The sequence below is a fragment of the Rhinolophus hipposideros genome (genome assembly GCF_964194185.1).
Source record: "Rhinolophus hipposideros genome assembly, chromosome: 20".
NCBI lineage: Eukaryota > Metazoa > Chordata > Mammalia > Chiroptera > Rhinolophidae > Rhinolophus > Rhinolophus hipposideros.
Genome location: NC_138066.1, coordinates 53,041,422 through 53,058,957, shown reverse-complemented (window position 1 = coordinate 53,058,957; position 17,536 = coordinate 53,041,422). Strand labels below are relative to the sequence as shown.

General features: G+C 60.7%; 2 protein-coding genes across 3 annotated transcripts; both read left to right on the top strand.

Annotated features, from left to right (window-relative positions):
* The first annotated feature begins 1,691 nt into the window (after nucleotides 1-1,691).
* On the top strand, nucleotides 1,692-9,089 carry NOTUM (notum, palmitoleoyl-protein carboxylesterase). Of its 2 annotated transcripts, XM_081030047.1 has the most exons (12): nucleotides 1,692-1,753; nucleotides 2,513-2,859; nucleotides 4,000-4,052; nucleotides 4,134-4,229; nucleotides 4,688-4,748; nucleotides 4,877-4,935; nucleotides 5,327-5,429; nucleotides 6,103-6,294; nucleotides 6,430-6,530; nucleotides 7,141-7,288; nucleotides 8,183-8,230; nucleotides 8,446-9,089. In XM_081030047.1, the coding sequence occupies exons 2-12, from the start codon at nucleotides 2,540-2,542 to the stop codon at nucleotides 8,750-8,752; spliced, it is 1,488 nt and encodes a 495-aa protein (XP_080886173.1). In that variant the 5' UTR covers nucleotides 1,692-1,753; nucleotides 2,513-2,539; the 3' UTR covers nucleotides 8,753-9,089. The 2 variants fall into 2 exon arrangements, 1 of the variants encoding a protein (XP_080886173.1); XR_013992072.1 differs by lacking the exons at nucleotides 8,183-8,230; nucleotides 8,446-9,089 and having other exon boundaries at nucleotides 6,430-6,902; nucleotides 7,141-7,270.
* Nucleotides 9,090-14,536: 5,447 nt separating this feature from the next.
* Nucleotides 14,537-16,751, top strand: MYADML2 (myeloid associated differentiation marker like 2). Its single transcript, XM_081030105.1, has one exon. The coding sequence runs from the start codon at nucleotides 14,688-14,690 to the stop codon at nucleotides 15,609-15,611; it is 924 nt and encodes a 307-aa protein (XP_080886231.1). The 5' UTR covers nucleotides 14,537-14,687; the 3' UTR covers nucleotides 15,612-16,751.
* Nucleotides 16,752-17,536: the final 785 nt, after the last annotated feature.

Here is a 17,536-nt window from a genome sequence, read left to right as displayed (position 1 = left end):
ACAGGAACTCATTGTGGTCCACTGTGCAGGCGAAATCTCAGTACACTGAATGCCGGGAATATAATATGCATGCCCTTCCCTGGTCCTGGGACTTCACCGGCAGTCAGCGGCTGTGCACATTCACGCATGGGCTCCCATAATCCCTCTGATGGAGGTACGGTCATTGCCCCACTTTAAAGAAGAGGAAACGGGGGCACAGAGAGAGGTCATGGGCCTTGCCCAGGACCTCCCCACCGGGAAACTGCTTAGAGTCAGATCAGTGTGAAGCATAGCCCTCCGCACCCATGCCATCCTGATGGGAGGAGAATTTCCCTGCCTGGGACTTGGAATAACAAGCATAGAGGTAGAGGGTTCTTGGGCAGGTGGGCGGGGGTGGGGAGAACACCTCTGGATGGGACACCTCTGGTCAGCCTCAAACAGGGCCTTTAAACTGACAAGAGTGTGGATTTCCAAATGAACCGAGGTCTGTCTCGCTCTTCTGTCAACTCCTGACTCTCATCGGGAAAATGGGCACTCAGCTGCCGGATGGTACCTGTGGGGAGGACCCACCCTCTCCTGTTCTGAGTGACCCCAGCCCAGGCTGCCCTCCAGGGCGCCTCAGCCTGATCTGACATAACAGCACCTGTTTCTCTCAGATGCTCACAGGACAGCTCTCAAGGGCCCTGTTTGGTCTCCCAGTATGTCCTCCAAGAGCCCAGCCGGAGCAGCCCCCTGGGTGTGGGCAGGGTAGGTGTGTGAAGCTCATCACTCATACTGGGGACAGGAAAGGATAGTGCTCAGGGCCAGAGGGGCCCTGCAACACAGGTGGACTGTGAAGAGGGGGCTGCCTGTAACTTCCTGCTCCAGAGGGGCTGCCGTGCCTCCCAGAGGACACAGCTTCCCCACTGCCCTGAATTAGGAGGGGTCTCAGGAAGGCCTGCCCCAGGTCTGGACCCCTGTCCCAAAAGGCGAGGCCTGTTTCCTGTCTTTAAAATGAGTGTAATGACAGCCATGGGGCTGCAGCTGGGAGGGGAAATGGGGAGAGGTCTACCAAAGTTGTCCCTGGCATTTCATGTGTGTGGAGGGAGAATAAATGCTTTTCTTTCTTTTGTCTCCCCACCCACCGGGTAGAGCCTCCTAAGTAAACACCTGCCTCCCCCATTTTGATTTCTGACAAGGAACCTCCTTCTGTCCCCAGTGAGGTGGCAGGGAAGGTGAGCTGAGCTGATGGGCAGATACAATGGTTAGTGCAGGTCACTGAGCAGACACCAGCCGGCAGCTCTTCTCCATCCTGGCTCCTACCCCAGTGGCCCTGGAGTAGGGAGAGGTTTTGGGGGTCCTCGGAGTGGCAAGCTGCAGCTAGAAGATCCACGGAGGGTAGGGTCCGGGACCCCACCCGAGGCCCACCGACCTCGGTAGGTGACAGGCCCCTCTGGCCCCACGGCATCCGAAGGCCTCCCAGAAGCTGTCCACCCAGGCGCGGGACAGGGCAATTCCCGCATGGAGCCGTGCAGGGGCGCCCAGCCCCTCCATAGCCTGGGTGTCCGCGCCTCGCGCCACACCTGTCCGCTCCTCCGGGAGGCCCCGGGCGCCGCTGCTGCCGGCCCCTCGGCGCGGAGCCCTATGTCCGCCGTCGCTTTGATCCCGGGGGCCCTGCTGGATAAAAGTCCCGGGCGGCTAGGCGCCAGCGTCAGAGGGGGAGGCAGCCAAGCCGGGCGCACCAGCGGGGTGGCGCAGGGCGAGCGACGCCAGGGAGCCGGGGCGCGAGGCCGCGGTGAGCCGGGGTTTTTGAGGCTGCTGGGGTGGAGGGTGCGGACCGGATCGCCCGCCAGCTGCTCTGGGCTGGGCAGCGGGAGTGAGGGGTACCCCGGCGGCTCAGGTGAGCGCTCCCACCCTGCGCCCCCAGCCCGTCGGGCCCCGGGCACCGTGCGGTGGGCGGAGTGCCGCTGGAACGGAAAAGCCCCGCTCCTGCCCCGCCGCCCCGGGGGCGGGGGCAGCGGCGCCGGGCTGGCCGCGGAGCATGGAGCCGCCCGGGCCGCGGGCCGCTCTGCCCCCCCACGGAGCCGGGCCGGGAGCGCCTCCGGCGGCCGCGGCGGGGTAGTCCAGGCCCCTCCGTCAGGCTTGCGGTTTGGGAAGAAAAGGCGATGCCTCCGCCAAGAAAAGAGCGAGCGCGGCCCCCTCCCCCTGCGCCGAGCCCGGGCGGCGGCGGCACATCTGACGCGCGGGCACCCGGGCCGCGGCGGCCCCGCAAACTACGCCCAGGCTCGGCCCCCGCCGCTCATTGGCGCGGGCCGGAGCCAGAGCACCCAGACCCTGCGCTGCACTCGGCCGGCCGCAAGCGCGGAGCCCGAGCTGTCCAGGCCACGGCGCCGGGCCACGAGCGCCTCGACGCCGACCGCCCACGCCTCCTCGGCCCGGCCCAGAGCGGGGAGCAGGGCGAGCGAGCAGGCGCGGCCGGCGCCCCGCCGCTCAGACGCCCCCGGCCCGGCGCCCCCACCGCTGCTGCTGGCTCACGGCCGCCCGCTCTCCGCAGGTGGCCGCGGGCGCGAGCGGCGCGGCCATGGCCCGAGGGGTGCGCGTGCTGCTGCTGCTGGGCCTGCTGCATTGGGCCGGGGGCGGCGAGGGCAGGAAGACCTGGCGGCGCCGTGGCCAGCAGCCGCCCCCGCAGCGGGCCGAGGCGGCGCCGGCGGCCGGACAGCCGGTGGAGAGTTTCCCGCTGGACTTCACGGCCGTGGAGGGCAACATGGACAGCTTCATGGCGCAAGTCAAGAGCCTGGCGCAGTCTCTGTACCCCTGCTCCGCGCAGCAGCTCAACGAGGACCTTCGCCTGCACCTCCTGCTCAACACGTCAGTGACTTGTAACGACGGCAGCCCCGCCGGGTAAGGCCGCACCCGCCTGCCCCGACAGACCTGCACACCCCCGCTAGTGGCCCCCGCCGGGCTCCTGGCCTCCTGGAAGCCAGCGACCCTCGTACATGCCTCCTTCCCGTCCTCTCTCCAATGCACGGAGTCTCTGAGCTGTACCCTCCCTACTGGCCATGGCAGTTCTCCTCCCCAGGGGAGAGGGCTCCCGTCGGGCTCCCGGAGGTGCTGGCTCCGGGAGAGCCTGGCTCCGTGACTCGAAGCGCGGGGGTCTGGGGCAGTGCTTCAAGCACCGGTCCCCGGCCAGCCCGGGCACTGACCCCTTGGCCACCCGTTGCCCAGCCCGCTACTCGCGTCATTTTGTCCCGGGGCGGGGAGATGGCAGTCTGCGAGTGGCCCTGGCTCCAGAAGGAAGAGGCGACACAGTGGGCAGGGAGAGTCCTGCGGTACCCTCACCCCCACCCCAGCTCAACTCAGGGTCTGCTCCCTGCTGCGGGGACTGCCAGGGATGCTGGCCAATGGAGGGCCAAAGAGGGGGCGCAGGTGGGACAGAAAGACCCGGGGTGCAGCAGTCCCCCTCTCCAGCCCTGAAGTAGATAAAGGAAGGATGCGAGGCTGAGGCTTGGGAAAGGGTCCGGGGAGCCCACACTCTCAGCGAATCCACAGCCCAGGAAACGGGATGTTCGGTCGGGCCTCGGTAGGACGGCTGCGACCCCGCCTCGGTGGCGCCCGCGCCCCTTCACACCCGCTGGGTTAGTCCCAGTGTCCCCGCCCCGTGCACACTCCTCTAGCGAGGGCGCTTTGCACGTCCAAGTGCCACTGCACGTCCCAGGAGGATCCTGAGCCCCGACAAAGACAACCCCCCACTCCCCCACCCCCGCCCAGCCGCGGCGCCGAGGTTACAGCTGGTCCCGCGCGGGGCGGGCCGTGGGGATTTTCCACGGACCACACAGCCCCTCGCGGCCCTTCACAGCCCTGCGAGCGCCACCTCCCGGGACCGGCCGCCGCGGGCCCGCCAGCGCGTTCTGCTGGGGCCTGGCCGCCGGCGCCCCCGTGCGGCCGCCGCGCGCCCGGCGACAGGTGGAATGACCCTTTCTTCCCCGGACCTGGGCCCTGCAGCCCCAGCTGACCGCCCCCTTCAACCGCCTTCCTTTGCAGCTACTACCTGAAGGAATCCAAGGGCAGTCGGCGGTGGCTACTCTTTCTGGAAGGTGCGTCCCAGGGGCTGAGGGGGTGGGGTGGGTGGGGGTCCCCTGGGCACGCGGGCCCTGAGGTGGTGTCTGTGCCCGCAGGCGGCTGGTACTGCTTCAACCGGGAGAACTGCGACTCCCGGTACGACACCATGCGGCGCCTCATGAGCTCCAGGGACTGGCCACGGACCCGCACAGGTCAGCAGGGCGCAGACCCGCCCAGGAGGCCCCACCTGGGGAGCTCACACTTTGAGGTCCTGGAAGAAGCTCCCCCTCCCTCCATAGAACCCCAGAGAGGCCCCACCCCATCTATGTTCACGCCCCCTTCTCTGAACTTCCTGAGATTAGGGAGCACAACCTCTCCACCCTTCACTTCTTTTTCCCCAGGTAACTTCCCAGGGCTTAGGAGAGGCTCAGGACGCCAGTCATCCCTAGGTTAAAGCAGCAGGTGGACAGTGAGGGTGGCCGAGGGCCACGTCCAGGTGTCACAGCCTGACTGGGCATCCTGACCATGGTGACTCTGTCCATTCCCCACTTCCCCAGCCACCTGGGTTCCTGCGGCACCACCCTTACATCCCAGACATTCCAGCAGTCCCCATCCCCACATACCCCTCCCCCATCAGAAGGACCCACTGCCTCTGTCCTCCCCACCACAGGCACGGGGATCCTGTCCTCCCAGCCAGAGGAAAACCCCCACTGGTGGAACGCCAACATGGTGTAAGAGGGAGCAAGTGGGTCCTTCCCAGGGGTCCTGTCCTGGGGTATCCTTCCCAGGGAGCGGGGTCCTTCCTGGGGCCGTGGGCAGTGGAGGACCACGGCAGTCTCACAGTGTTCCTGTGTCACAGCTTCATCCCCTACTGCTCCAGTGACGTCTGGAGTGGGGCTTCATCCAAGTCTGACAAGAGTGAGTCCCCTGCCCTCCCCTCTGCCCCTTCTAAGACAGGGCAGGGAGGACTGGGCTTCTGGGGAAACACAGACTTTCAGCCTTGTACTCCTCCCAACCCCTAACAGCCAGTGTGTCCCAGGGTGCCTGCCCCAGCGCCCATTGCCTGCTTGTCTGTGGCCGGCCTAGCCCCTGGGAGGTCCTCATGCCTGGCTCTTCCTTGGGGAAAGTCTCCCAGCATGGCCTTGCGCATCCACAGGACCCACCTCCCTCACTCTACTCAGCACCTGGCCCCAGCCCCAGGCAGACCCTCCAAACCCCAGCTAGAACCCTTCCTCCTTCCAACCTGGCCGTTGGAGGCCTTGCTCTCTGTCCAGGCTCCCTCTTGAAGCCACCCCCCTTCTCTGAGCAGATGAATATGCCTTCATGGGCGCCCTCATCATCCAGGAGGTGGTGCGAGAGCTCCTGGGCAAAGGGCTGAGCGGGGCCAAGGTGCTGCTGCTGGCAGGGAGCAGGTGGGCCATCAGGGGACTGGGGGGAGAGTATGGAAGGGCTGAGGGGGGTGGGGAGTGAGGAGGGGTAGGAGGTGGGGAGTATGGAGGGGTGGAGGGGGAAATATGGAGAGGAGGGAAAGGCGGGCGGAGCCTGGGCACACCCAGGGGCTCCAGCCTGGCAGGCCTGGGCCTGCGGACTGACGCTGTAGCTAGAAGCTGTCCAGAGGACGCTCCTGGGCTCCACAGCTATGCGCATGAGGGAAGCGGGACTGCAGTGCCCCAGTTAGCCGTGGGTCCCACTTACCCTCGAGTCCCAGCAGACAGGGGTCACACTTGTTGGTCACCATCCAAGCAGGCATGCAGAAGACCCTTGGGACATTGGTGGGCTGGATGAAGGAGCCCGAGGCCACAGAGTTCATCTTCATTTTCAGATAAGGAAACTGAGGCAGAAAGTGACAGAGAGGAAGGGAAAGCGGGACAGGTGGCCTGCCACTTAGCTCTGGGTCAGGGCCTGGAGCTCTGTGTCCAGGACCCCGAAAGGCCCATGGGTGTTGCATGTAAATGAGGGATGTGTTGGCAGGTCAGGACATACCAGGATCCTGTCCCTCCATGGGACATGGGCTTGGGGCCAGGCAGGCTCAGGGGGTTGAGTGTCCCTCCCTGTGGCCTGGCCTCATGTCCCACCTTGGTGCAGCGCTGGGGGCACGGGCGTGCTCCTGAACGTGGACCGTGTGGCCGAGAGGCTGGAGGAGCTGGGCTACCCGGCCATCCAGGTGCGGGGCCTGGCTGACTCAGGCTGGTTCCTGGACAACAAGCAATACCTGCGCACGGACTGCCTGGACACTGTCACCTGTGCACCCACAGAGGCCATCCGCCGTGGCATCAGGTGCCCTGGGAGGGAGGGCCTGGCCCTGACACCCAGCTCCCACGCAGAGGACCTGGGGCGGGGTGGCGACTGTGGTGCGAGAGCCTGGGCTTGGGGGCCCAAGGCGGCCTTACTAACTGGCAGCACGTGTCCCAGGTACTGGAACGGCATGGTCCCCGAACGCTGTCGGCGCCAGTTCAAGGAGGGTGAAGAGTGGAACTGCTTCTTTGGCTACAAAGTCTACCCCACCCTGCGCTGTGAGTGGGGCAGCAGAGCACACGGGCGGGGAACTGGGTGGGAGGGACCATCCAGGCTTCCTGCACCTCCTGAAAATCCACCCTGGAGTCCAGCCCCCAGAGGCCGGGTCCAGACCCCTGCCCCGCCTGGGAGCAGGGCCACAAAGCCATCCCAGTCTGCCTGGGACTGTCCCCGTCTTATCACTGAGACCACTGGGTCTCGGGCAGACCAGGACGGGGTCACCTTGCCCACTACCACGGTGAGGAATATGCTATGGAGCTGACACCAGGCTGCTTCTGTGCGGGGCCTTGGCTGTCCCCCCCTCCAGCCCCACATGCTGGGCAGAGGCCATGTCCCATGCAAAGGGATATCATCACCAAATCTCGGTGAACGTGAGTCCCTGGGAGCCAGGCCAAGGTGATGGGGGTGGGGGGGAGCAAGGTACTTCCTTAAGGAAGGGTGGCTGTTAAGGCACAAACTGGGGGGCGGGTGGAGGTTGGCTGCTGGCACCAGAGGGGAAAGGTCAGCTGCTTGTGAGCCTGCAGGGAGCTAGCCCAGACCTTGGGGCTCCTGAGCCTGGGTTGGGGGACAGAGTACGGAAGCGAGGCACAGCTGAGCCGTGCCCCCTAGGCCCGGTGTTTGTGGTGCAGTGGCTGTTCGACGAGGCCCAGCTGACTGTGGACAACGTGCACCTCACGGGCCAGCCCCTGCAGGAGGGCCAGTGGCTGTACGTCCAGAACCTGGGCCGGGAGCTGCGGGACACTCTCAAGGACGTGTCGTGAGTGTGTGGGGCCCCACCAGCCCCGCTCAACACGCAGTAATCACTTCCCTTAAAAACATAGAGGCTCAAAGATAGCACAACAGGAAGCAGCTGAGGTGCCCTTAGTAGGTGACGGATGAATATAGAGTGGTCCCCCCAGACAGTGGGACGTTACCTGGCACTAAAAGGAAAAGCGTGAAAAGACAGGGAGGAACCTTAGGTGCGTATGACTGAGTGAAAGAAGCCCAGCTGAGAAGCTGCATACTGGGTGATTTCCACCCGATGACATTGTAGCACAGACACAACTAAGGAGACAGTAAAAGGGTCAGGGGTTGTCGGCCTGGGGGGGAGGGATCAATGGAGGGGGTACACTTCCAGAGCAGTGAAAATACCCCCCATGACGCTGTAGTGGGGGGTACGTGTCACTCTCCGTTTGTCCAAACCCATAGGATGTACAACACAGAGAATGACCCCAATGTCAGCTACAGACCCTGGGGGATGGCGTGTCAGTGTCGGTCCACGTGCCATCTGGTGGGCGTGTTGATAGTGGGGGAGGGTACGGGAACTCTCTGTACCTCCCCTCAGTTTTGCTGTGAACCTAAAACTGCTCTAAGAATAAAGTCTATTTTTCTAACATTGGTAAAATACTCGCCGGTCCGGGATAGCCCCTCACCACTGCCTGGCCAGCCCTGCCTGGAAGAGGGAGACTGCAGGCAGGTTATAGAAGCAGGAAAGGATGAGGGTGAGCAGGGAGCGTACAGGCTGGTGGGGACAGGCCTGCGCCTGACAGCGAAAGGAAGGAGGTGGGAGCCAGGCAGGGGCAGGCTCCCGGGTACTGGGCTGGGGCTGCCTCCCCTGCGGGCATCCAGGTGGGGTGGGGCTGCTCACAGACGGTCTGCCTCCTCCCCACAGGGCCAGCTTCGCCCCCGCCTGCCTCTCCCACGAGATCATCATCCGAAGGTCAGTGTCCCCATGCCTGGGGACAGCTCGTGTTTGTGCCTCTCGCTCTAACATGCACAGCACCCGCACTTGTCCCCACCCTCCCTCCTCGCCAGGTGCTGTGGGAAGGGTTTCCTGTGTGGCAGGGATTCAGTCTCAGCGGCACCTGCAGAGCAGCAATGTTGTGACTGCTTCGGCCACATCCTGAGTGAGCCCCCCTGGGTTTCTGTCTGTAGCCACTGGACAGATGTCCAGGTGAAGGGGACCTCGCTGCCCCGGGCGCTTCACTGCTGGGACAGAAGCCTCCATGACAGCCACAAGGCCAGCAAAGCCCCTCTGAAGGGCTGCCCCGTCCACCTGGTGGACAGCTGCCCCTGGCCGCACTGCAACCCATCCTGCCCCACCATCCGAGACCGGTTCACAGGGCAGGAGATGAACGTGGCCCAGTTCCTCATGCACATGGGCTTCGATGTGCAGACCATGGCGCAACAGCAGGGCCTGGAGCCCAGTAAACTGCTGGGCATGCTGAGCAGCGGGAGCTAGGGGGTCCCCCAAGGCCACCCAGGCCCTCCTGGCCCTCCCAGGACAGACAGGGCCCCGGCCATCCCCCCTGCAGCCTTCACTGCCCCTCTCCCACTGCGTTCAGGAGGCCCAGTCGGAAGGGTGGACCTGCCGTTTGCCCCAGGGGTGGTCTCAGGGCCCCTGTCCCCCCATTCGCCTCGCCCGCCTCCAGCCCAGGGTGGGGAGCCAGAAGCACTGGATTCCTCAGCCCCTCAGCCCCAGCCTCTCCTGTCCTTTTCTATTATTTTATAAAGTGACTTTTTTATTACTTTAATTTTTTAAAAAAGGAAAATAAGCAAGAAATATATGATGAATGATATTGTTTTGTAACATATTTTTTTTAAATAATGAAAAAAAAGACAACAAACGAGCCTCCCCCTCCAGACGTGTTTATTTGAACGGGCAGTCGCCCACTTTGCACCCCCTCCCCCAACCCCATTGTAGCAGGGAGACTGGGCCACCATTGGGGCCCGCTGACCTTCAACCCCTTCCTGGACACAATGACCTCCGACCCCTTTCTAGACGTGCAGATCCTGTCCCAGGCCCACACCTCACTTCGTGTTCCATTCTAGGCCCTTCCTGAGGAGCTGAGCTTCTGCTCACCCACCCAGCCAACCCTCTGTGGCAAGGCCCTCAAGGCGGACAACAGCTCCACGTCTCCTTGTTTTGTTACTGAGGTGACATTCCCATGATGCACCTGTCGCCATTTGACAGTGCACAACTCTGCATTTGTACCCTCACGATATGTGTCACCACCAGCAACCTTCAGTCAAAACTTTATCACCCCAAAAAAACACTCTGTTCTCAGCTACCATTTTCTTAAAAGTTGGCACTGTGCGTTTTTTTGCTAGGTCACACGGGCACACTGTTCACTGTCTGAAAGATGCAAAGTCCAGCCCAGCCCCTGGCTCTGCATCCAAGAATGAAGGTGTCACAATCTTCCTGTTGGTGGTCCCGAAGGACCCAGACCCCCAGAAAACATGCACACACACGCACATGCACCGCTCTCCCTTCACACACAACGACAGTGCACCACCCATGCTGTGGTCCCTTCACACAGTGCCTTGGGGCCCACGAGAGCTGTGCTGGCCCCACGTGGCGGGTCAGCCGTGGCTTTCGTGCTTCACTCTCTCGTCTGGCACAAAGCAGGCGGCATGGACAAGCCGTGTCGACATCACTGCACGTGGGCCCGTGTACCATATCTGTGGGAGAAGCCCCAGAGCTAGGTTGCTGGAGGCTGCTGGCTGTGCCTCGCTTCCAATAGCCATGGCCGGGGTTTCCTGAGCACACCATGCAGTGAACACGGTGTGGTACTGGCACATCCATCCCTCCAGCTGCCTTGCAGGTGGCTTTGGTTTTAAACCCCTCTGCCCCCTTTAGTGGGGGTTATGGGAACTCTCTGTGAGACCCACAGAGGCTCTGTGATGATTGTAAGGGACAGAGGGAGGACCCGTGCCAGGTCAGCTGGGCTTGGCTCCCGTCCTCCCACCAGAGACATCAGAGCGCCTGCAGCCCTGTTCCCAGAGCTGCGACAATTGCGGGGATCTCGCACCCTCACCCTCCAATAAGACCCAGGGGTGTGTCCCGCGGTCTGACCAGCTCAGCCAACACATCAGGGCAGCCTGGGACCAAGAGGGACAGAACAGAACCCAAGGGTACTGGTGTCAGCTGGACAGCAGCAGCCCTGCCAGGCCCTGCCTAGGGGCCTGGGCCTCATCCCACCCCACCTGGGCCCACTCATCACCAATGTCGCTTCCCTAGGTGGAGCTAAGCGGCCCATCTGTGGTCTCCTCTATGGTCTCCTGGGGGATCCCATGGAACCCCAGTGGGCAAGGGAGACGGTGAGGCCAGGGATGGGGTGGCCAAAGGCTAGAGATGAGCGGAGGCGTGCCTGGGGGTGGCTGCCAGCTTAGGGGAGCAGCCTACTCCCCGGGCCTCGCAGAAGGGCCAGGGACAGAGCTCCCCATGGGAGCAGCGGCTGGGACCACCTAAAAGGGTTCTGCCTGTCACCTACCCGGGAGGACTTTGCTCTGAGGGAAGGGCCCGCCACACCGCGGTCAGAGCTGGGCAGAGGACTGGGAGCTGCAGCCTGGAGACAAACTCTGTGCGGAGAAGGGAGGCAGTGGTGACATTAGCACGATTACATAGGGTGGCACAGACAGTTTGCTCCGTCTGAGGTGGGCTGAAGGCTCAGAGGGCGTCTTTGTGTGTCTTCGGCGTTGCCAGTTCACAGAACATGACACTTGTGGGTTAGGCCCAACGGGATTTCACCAAATGAATAAACTCTTTCTGGCCACAGTCCTGACAAAGGAGGAGGCGCAGCCACCACAGACTTAAGCATTCAGTCCACATGGTGCTTCACTGCAGGGACCAGTGACAAAGTGAGTCCAAGACGCACAAGGACCCTGGACGTCACCAATTCTGCCGTGCTCAGCCAAGTGACCAAGCTCACAGCAGCACTCACGAGTACGTTGAGAGCACGGACTCTGACGTCACTTGATAAGAAGGGCACTTTGCCTCCGTGGTTTTCCTCCCCCAGGCCCACGAGGCCACACTAACCGTGAGAGACACGTCAGACAAATCCCAGCAGAGGGACAGTCTCCAGAACCCCCCCAGCACTGTCAGAACTGCCAAGGTCACCCAGAACAAGGGGCGTCTGAGAGACGTCCCAGCCCAGGGGAGCCTGCGGAGACATGAGGACTGTCATGTGGGATCCTGGAGCAGAAAGGGGACAATAGGTTAAAAACTAGGGAAATAAAGTGTGCACTTCAGTTAATAACAATATATCAATAATGATATATCAGCATTGGCTCATGAATTGTAACAAACATCTCTGAACCAGGAAGATGTTCATCGAGAGGCAGACAGGGGTGTGGGGTGTGTGGGGACTACTCCGTTTCTTTGGACATCTAAAACTGTCCTAAAAAATAAAGTCTTCTGAAAATATTTGTAAACGCGAGTTTTTTAATTCATACAAGAATATAAATCAAGCTATTTTAAAAAAAATTGTAGTAAGATACACTTCATTTATTTTTTTTATTTTTTTCATGTGTTGCCCTTCATTTATTTTTAAATGTATTCTTTTTCCTAGTTCAGAAAGTAATCGCTATTCCTTTTAGAAAATTTGGAAAGCCCAAAGCAACAGCAAAAAGCACCTGCTGCCCCACACCTGGGAGGTCACCACGGGGACAGCTCAGGCCCGCACCCGTCTTCCCGTGGTTCCAGAGGCCTATGTGTCCATGTATTACCTTTGATCTCAGACCAGGGACAGTCTGTGCCTCACAGCCTGGCCACAGCCCATCTCGTTCCCTGGCCCCTGGCCGAGTCCCCCCCCACCCCACCCCCCACGCATTCACAAGGCGATGAAAGGCAGCCTCGTTGCACGGGTGTGCCCTGTCCCTACTGTTGAGCTCTATGTGGTTTCCAGTTAATTCACTTAAAATTGAGTTGCCATTTCTGCAGTGCGAGAAACTGTCGCTCCAGAATCTCCGTGTTTTCGTAATTGTGACAAGGGAGCAAACAAACTTTTATAGGAGAAGGCCACCAAAGGGCGCCTGCCTCACTTACCACACCTGCCACAGGGAACCTGGGAGGCTGCCTCCTACTTGCACAGGTGTACTGGCCAACCCTGAGCACTAGGGACACCCCAAAGTGCTGGCAGTGCCAAGGCCAAGTCTCCGCAAAATGCCCAAGGCTTCAGGCACTAGGAGTTGAACCCCTTTGGTTGGGGGCATGGAGGTAACAGACGCAGAGGACAAGGGCGCTGTGAGGGTGGTGCCCCAGGGACCGTTTGTGCGGTTGGGAAACGTGGCTGGGTTCACTGTTAAGGTTCGCTGAGCTCTGATCTCCAGCTGAAGCATGGCATGTCTGCTTGAGATAAAGCGTCTTCTCCGAGCAGAGCCTTCTTTCCAGCTCCCATGGTCCCGAGGCAGCTGCTACAGACACCTGGAGGGCTGGCACAGAGGACCCTTCCCCAGGCCAAAGTCTGCCTCCTGCGTGTGACAGTGACCTGGTGGCCCCCCAGGGAGTGGGCAGGCCCCCCATGGAAGGTCCACTTTGCGAGGCTTGCTGCCCACTCATCGTGTCCAGACACTGTCCCCGAGGATGGAAGACCTGAAAACCAACGGGAATCCTGACTTTATGATTATGTTCACTGCTCTGGAAACATGTTAGATCAGACATCCGGTACAACTCTGCCTTTCGAGGAGGGGGGTTTCTGTTCATGGAAAACACTGCCCACAGAAGCGTCACAGAAGCTAGGACCCCAGGAGGACGTGAACCAGGGACTCCTCCAGCCAGATGGTCAGGCTGCTCGCACTCTGGACATACCCACCTCACGATTCTCTCAGTGGACACGCCGAGCAGTCCCCATATCTCCCACGGGGGTTTCCTGCCAAGATCATTTTAGCCAGTATCTGACCATGAGGAAACAGTCAGACAACACACACTGAAAGACGATGTAGAAAGCCACTGTCCTGGACTCTCCAAAAAGTCGGTGTTATAAAATACCAAGAAAAGTAGACTCTATTCTAGCATAAAGGAAAGTGGGAGACATGACCGCCCAGTGCAATGCATAATCCTAGTCAGATCCTGGTGCAAAACTTTGAAAAGCTATGAAGTGTATTAGGGGGCTGGGTGGGGAAAACTGAATGAGGACCAGTGTTATTAAATTTCCCAAGTGTCATCATCACGGTCAGGCTCTGTGGGAGGAATCCATGGAAGATGCTAGGGGCCAGCTCTCCTCCGGGTAGCTGAAGAATTGACATTCTTATTAATTATCAATGAGGGGAGCCAGATCACAGACAGAAAAGTATTAGTAATTCTTGAGTCTAGGTGAAAGATAAATGAATGCTCATAGTGCTATTTCGCAACTCTTCTGAGGACTGGGAATTTCTCTAAATGAAAAGTGAGAGGAAATACATCTAATGACACATACGTACACACGAGATGGCCATTGACAGCGGCTGAATCCAGGTGATAGAATCACACAGGCAAGTTTTCTCTCTGTTTCCCTGTACTGCTTGGGCCTAACCTTGTGCTGCTTGTATACTCAGAAAGAAAGTTTTTCATTTGCAGAAACATTTCATACGTTATCAATATTTTAGCCTGAGTTTATTCTAGGTGTTTACATGTCTAGGAGGGACCGATAAAGAGCTCCATAATGATCCCCCCAAAACATAACTAAAACTGTACCCCCAGGGTCAGGTTGGGGGCTGTGAGAAGAATGGGGGCACCTTTGCAAGTGGGGCACAGGGTCTCCATGCTCCACTTCTCTTTCCCACCATCTCCCAGGCATCAGAGCTGAGCATAGGCCCCAGGGACAATGACAACAGGGTCCTGAAACCATCCAAGCTCTGAAGCAAAACACCTTCTGGAACGACTGAAGGGAACCCACTCCTCACCCCGCCCCTTTCCATGACCCCCTGACCCTCTTCCCTTAACCCCCTGCTCTTCTCACCTCCCGGCACCCCTCCCCCAGCTCAGCTGGCCCTGGAGGCTGCCTGAGCTGGTCCTCTCTGCTCTCCTCTCCGTTCCTCCCCACTCCTCCCCTGCCGTAGTGCAGCCAACTGACTGACAGACACAGGTGCAGTGGAGGCAGGGGGGTGCCAGCAGCCAAGGGGTTAATGGTTTTGGCAGGGGCTTGGCATGGGACGCAGGGGTCAGGTGTCCCCCCACAATAGGGACAGGCTGGCCGGCTGCTATTCTGGGGCTCTGATCACGGCCACCTATTTATAGCACTGGGGTGGCCTTGGCCCTCCCCACACAAGCAGCGGAGAAGCTGCCTACTGCAATGTCACTGCCACTGCAGGCTGCCGGCACCTGCCACCACAGCCCAGCTGAAGGAGACAGGGGCTGCAGTCTGACAGGAACCCCAGGACCACCAGGCACTGTGTGAGGCAAGGACGTGGCCGGTCAGATGGGCAGCACCATGGAGCCCCCCGGGGGTGGGTACTTGTACCTGGGCGCTGTGACATCCCCGGTGGGCACAGCCCGAATGCTGCAGCTGGCCTTCGGCTGCACCACCCTCAGCCTGGTGGCACACCGGGGCGGCTTCGAGGACATCCAGGGCACCTTCTGCATGGCCGCCTGGGGCTTCTGCTTTGCCCTCTCGGGCCTGGTGGTGGCCTGTGACTTCACCCGGCTCCATGGCTGCCTGCGCCTCTCCTGGGGCAACTTCACGGCAGCCTTTGCCATGCTGGCCACACTGCTGTCGGCCACGGCCGCTGTCATCTACCCGCTGTACTTCACCCGGTTGCAGTGCCCACCCGAGCCCGAGGGCTGTGTGGCCAGGGACTTCCGCCTGGCCGCCAGCGTCTTCGCCGGGCTCCTGTTTCTGGCCTATGCTGCAGAGGTGGCCCTGACCCGGGCCCGGCCAGGCCAGGTGGCCAGCTACATGGCCACTGTGTCCGGACTGCTCAAAATCGTCCAGGCCTTCGTGGCCTGCATCATCTTTGGAGCGCTGGTCCATGACAGTCGTTACGGGCGCTATGTGGCCACTCAGTGGTGCGTGGCGGTCTACAGCCTGTGCTTCATGGCCACGGTGGCCGTGGTGGCCCTGAGCGTGATGGGCCACATGGGCGGCCTGAGCTGCCCCTTCGACCGCGTGGTGGTGGTGTACACATTCCTGGCTGTGCTCCTCTACCTCAGTGCTGCGGTCATCTGGCCCGTCTTCTGTTTCGACCCCAAGTACGGCATGCCCGGGAGGCCCCCCGATTGCTCTCGGGGCAGCTGCCCCTGGGACAGCCAGCTGGTGGTGGCCATCTTCACCTACGTCAATCTGCTCCTCTATGTCGCCGACCTTGCGTATTCCCAGAGGATCCGCTTTGTGCCCACCCTGTAGCCCAGCAGGCAGCAGCCCGCTCACCTCTGTCCTCCCGCGGCACCAGGCACTATGAGAGTGACCCAGGAGGACCCAGACCCTCTGAGAAAGAGACAGAGGAGGCAACCAGCACAGCCACTCCTGGACTTCTGGCAGCGCTGATAGCTCGGGGACGGGAGGAGTGGGGGACAGAGGGGCAGGAGGCCCTGAGCAGGACATGGTAGGAGACCCTGCCACGCAGCTCCCAGCCTTCTCTGTCTGTCACTCTCTCTCTGTCTCTCTGCCTTCCTCTCTTCTCTATCTCTATCTCTCTTTCTCTCTCTCTCTCTCTAGCTCTATTTCTCCGTCTCTGTCTCTCTCCATTTCCTGGCCCTCTCTGTCTCAGTGATGGTCACTGTAACACCTGAGAAACCTTTGAAGTAGGTGCTGTTGTGACCCATTTTGCAGATGGGGACACTGAGGCTCAGATTTAGGAGGCAGTCCGTGTGTCCATCAGTGTCTGGAGCCCACATTCAGGCTAGGTAACCTATGTAGCGTTGAAAAAGGGACAATTCTCAAAGGTGTGGAAAGAAGCCCAGGAAAGGGCCAGAGCTGGGCGAGTGGAGGGGTTTGGGGGCCGGATCCTCCTCCAGCTTTGAGGGCGGCAGTTCCTGGAACTCTGGACTGACAGCTATCAAAGCAGGACTCTGCTGGGGGGGTCTGTGCTCCCAGAAGAGAAGGAGCTGGGAATCGGAACCTCAGCTCGTCTGCCTTCGAGTGGCCACAGGTTCTGGAGTTGGAGCCAGGACTCCAGCGTGGTGTGGTCACACAGGGCAGCCTCAGAGGGCTGGAAACCGCACAGGTGGCCTGTAGTGGCCGGCAGAGAATGTAGCACGCTGAGGAGACGCTGGGTTCCCTCCCAGACGGGCCGCCCACCATCGACCCCCACTCAGCAGCTTCTGCAATGTCTGCTGTGGGCCCAGGTGACACCGGCCTGGGGCAGCCACTGGGACACGGAGCCTGGGCACCGGGTGCCTCCTGCTGTGCAGGCCCTGACCTCCACGCAAGTGTCTATCTGCCCGGCCACTGACCACCAGGGCCCACTTTCCAGCCAACTTCTGCTTAAGAGCCCATGGACTGGCCAGGGTCTTGAGCAGGAAATAAATGCCAACACTGATTTGCACCCTGGCTCTGGTGAGCAGTCTCTTTCAAGGAGGCAGTGGTCAACTGCACCACCTGGGCCAACCCCCCAGCATGCTCTGAGGAGGAGAGACTAGACCCTTCCGGGCTGAGGGAGGGGACAGCCATGAGGGAGCCTGGCCTACTCTGTGGTAAGGGACAGCCCCCAAGGAAGGGGCAGGCAGTGTCGTCTCCCTCAGTGGGGATGAGCATGGGGGAAGGTGGGTGATGCCGAACTTGTCCTGCCCCCTCCCTTAGCCCCCCCCACCCCTGGTGGGGCTTCCGGGGGAGCCTTGACCACGGTGGTGGACAGAGGCGTGCTACACCCAGGTGGGCAGTCGAGCCCAGGCAGCTTTCAGGCCTGGCTCCGAGGGCTCCCTGTGCTGGCATTGAGCAGAGTGTGAGCCACGGGGCCCCTGCCCGCTAGGGAGGGTGGGGTTTAGGGGACACATTTCCAGGCGACAAAGGAGCATATGGGCCACACCCTTCCCAGCTCACAGAGAGGCCTGGACACCTTTTTTAGCCAAACTTCTGAAACAAGTTATGTCACCAACTTCCCAATTTCCTCACTGTCCGTTGGCCTTCTATCCCCAGCGCTCCACCAACCCTAAATTTCCAAGGTCCAAAGGTGAGACAGAGGAGGGGAATGGATCCCGGGCTCAAGATGAGCCTGGCAGAGGTCCTGGGTGGCTCACGTGGGGACGCTCCTGCTGATACTCCATCCCTAGACCAGGGGACTCTCTTGCTGGATGAGGGAGTTATTTGCTGTTATTACTTAAAAACCAGTA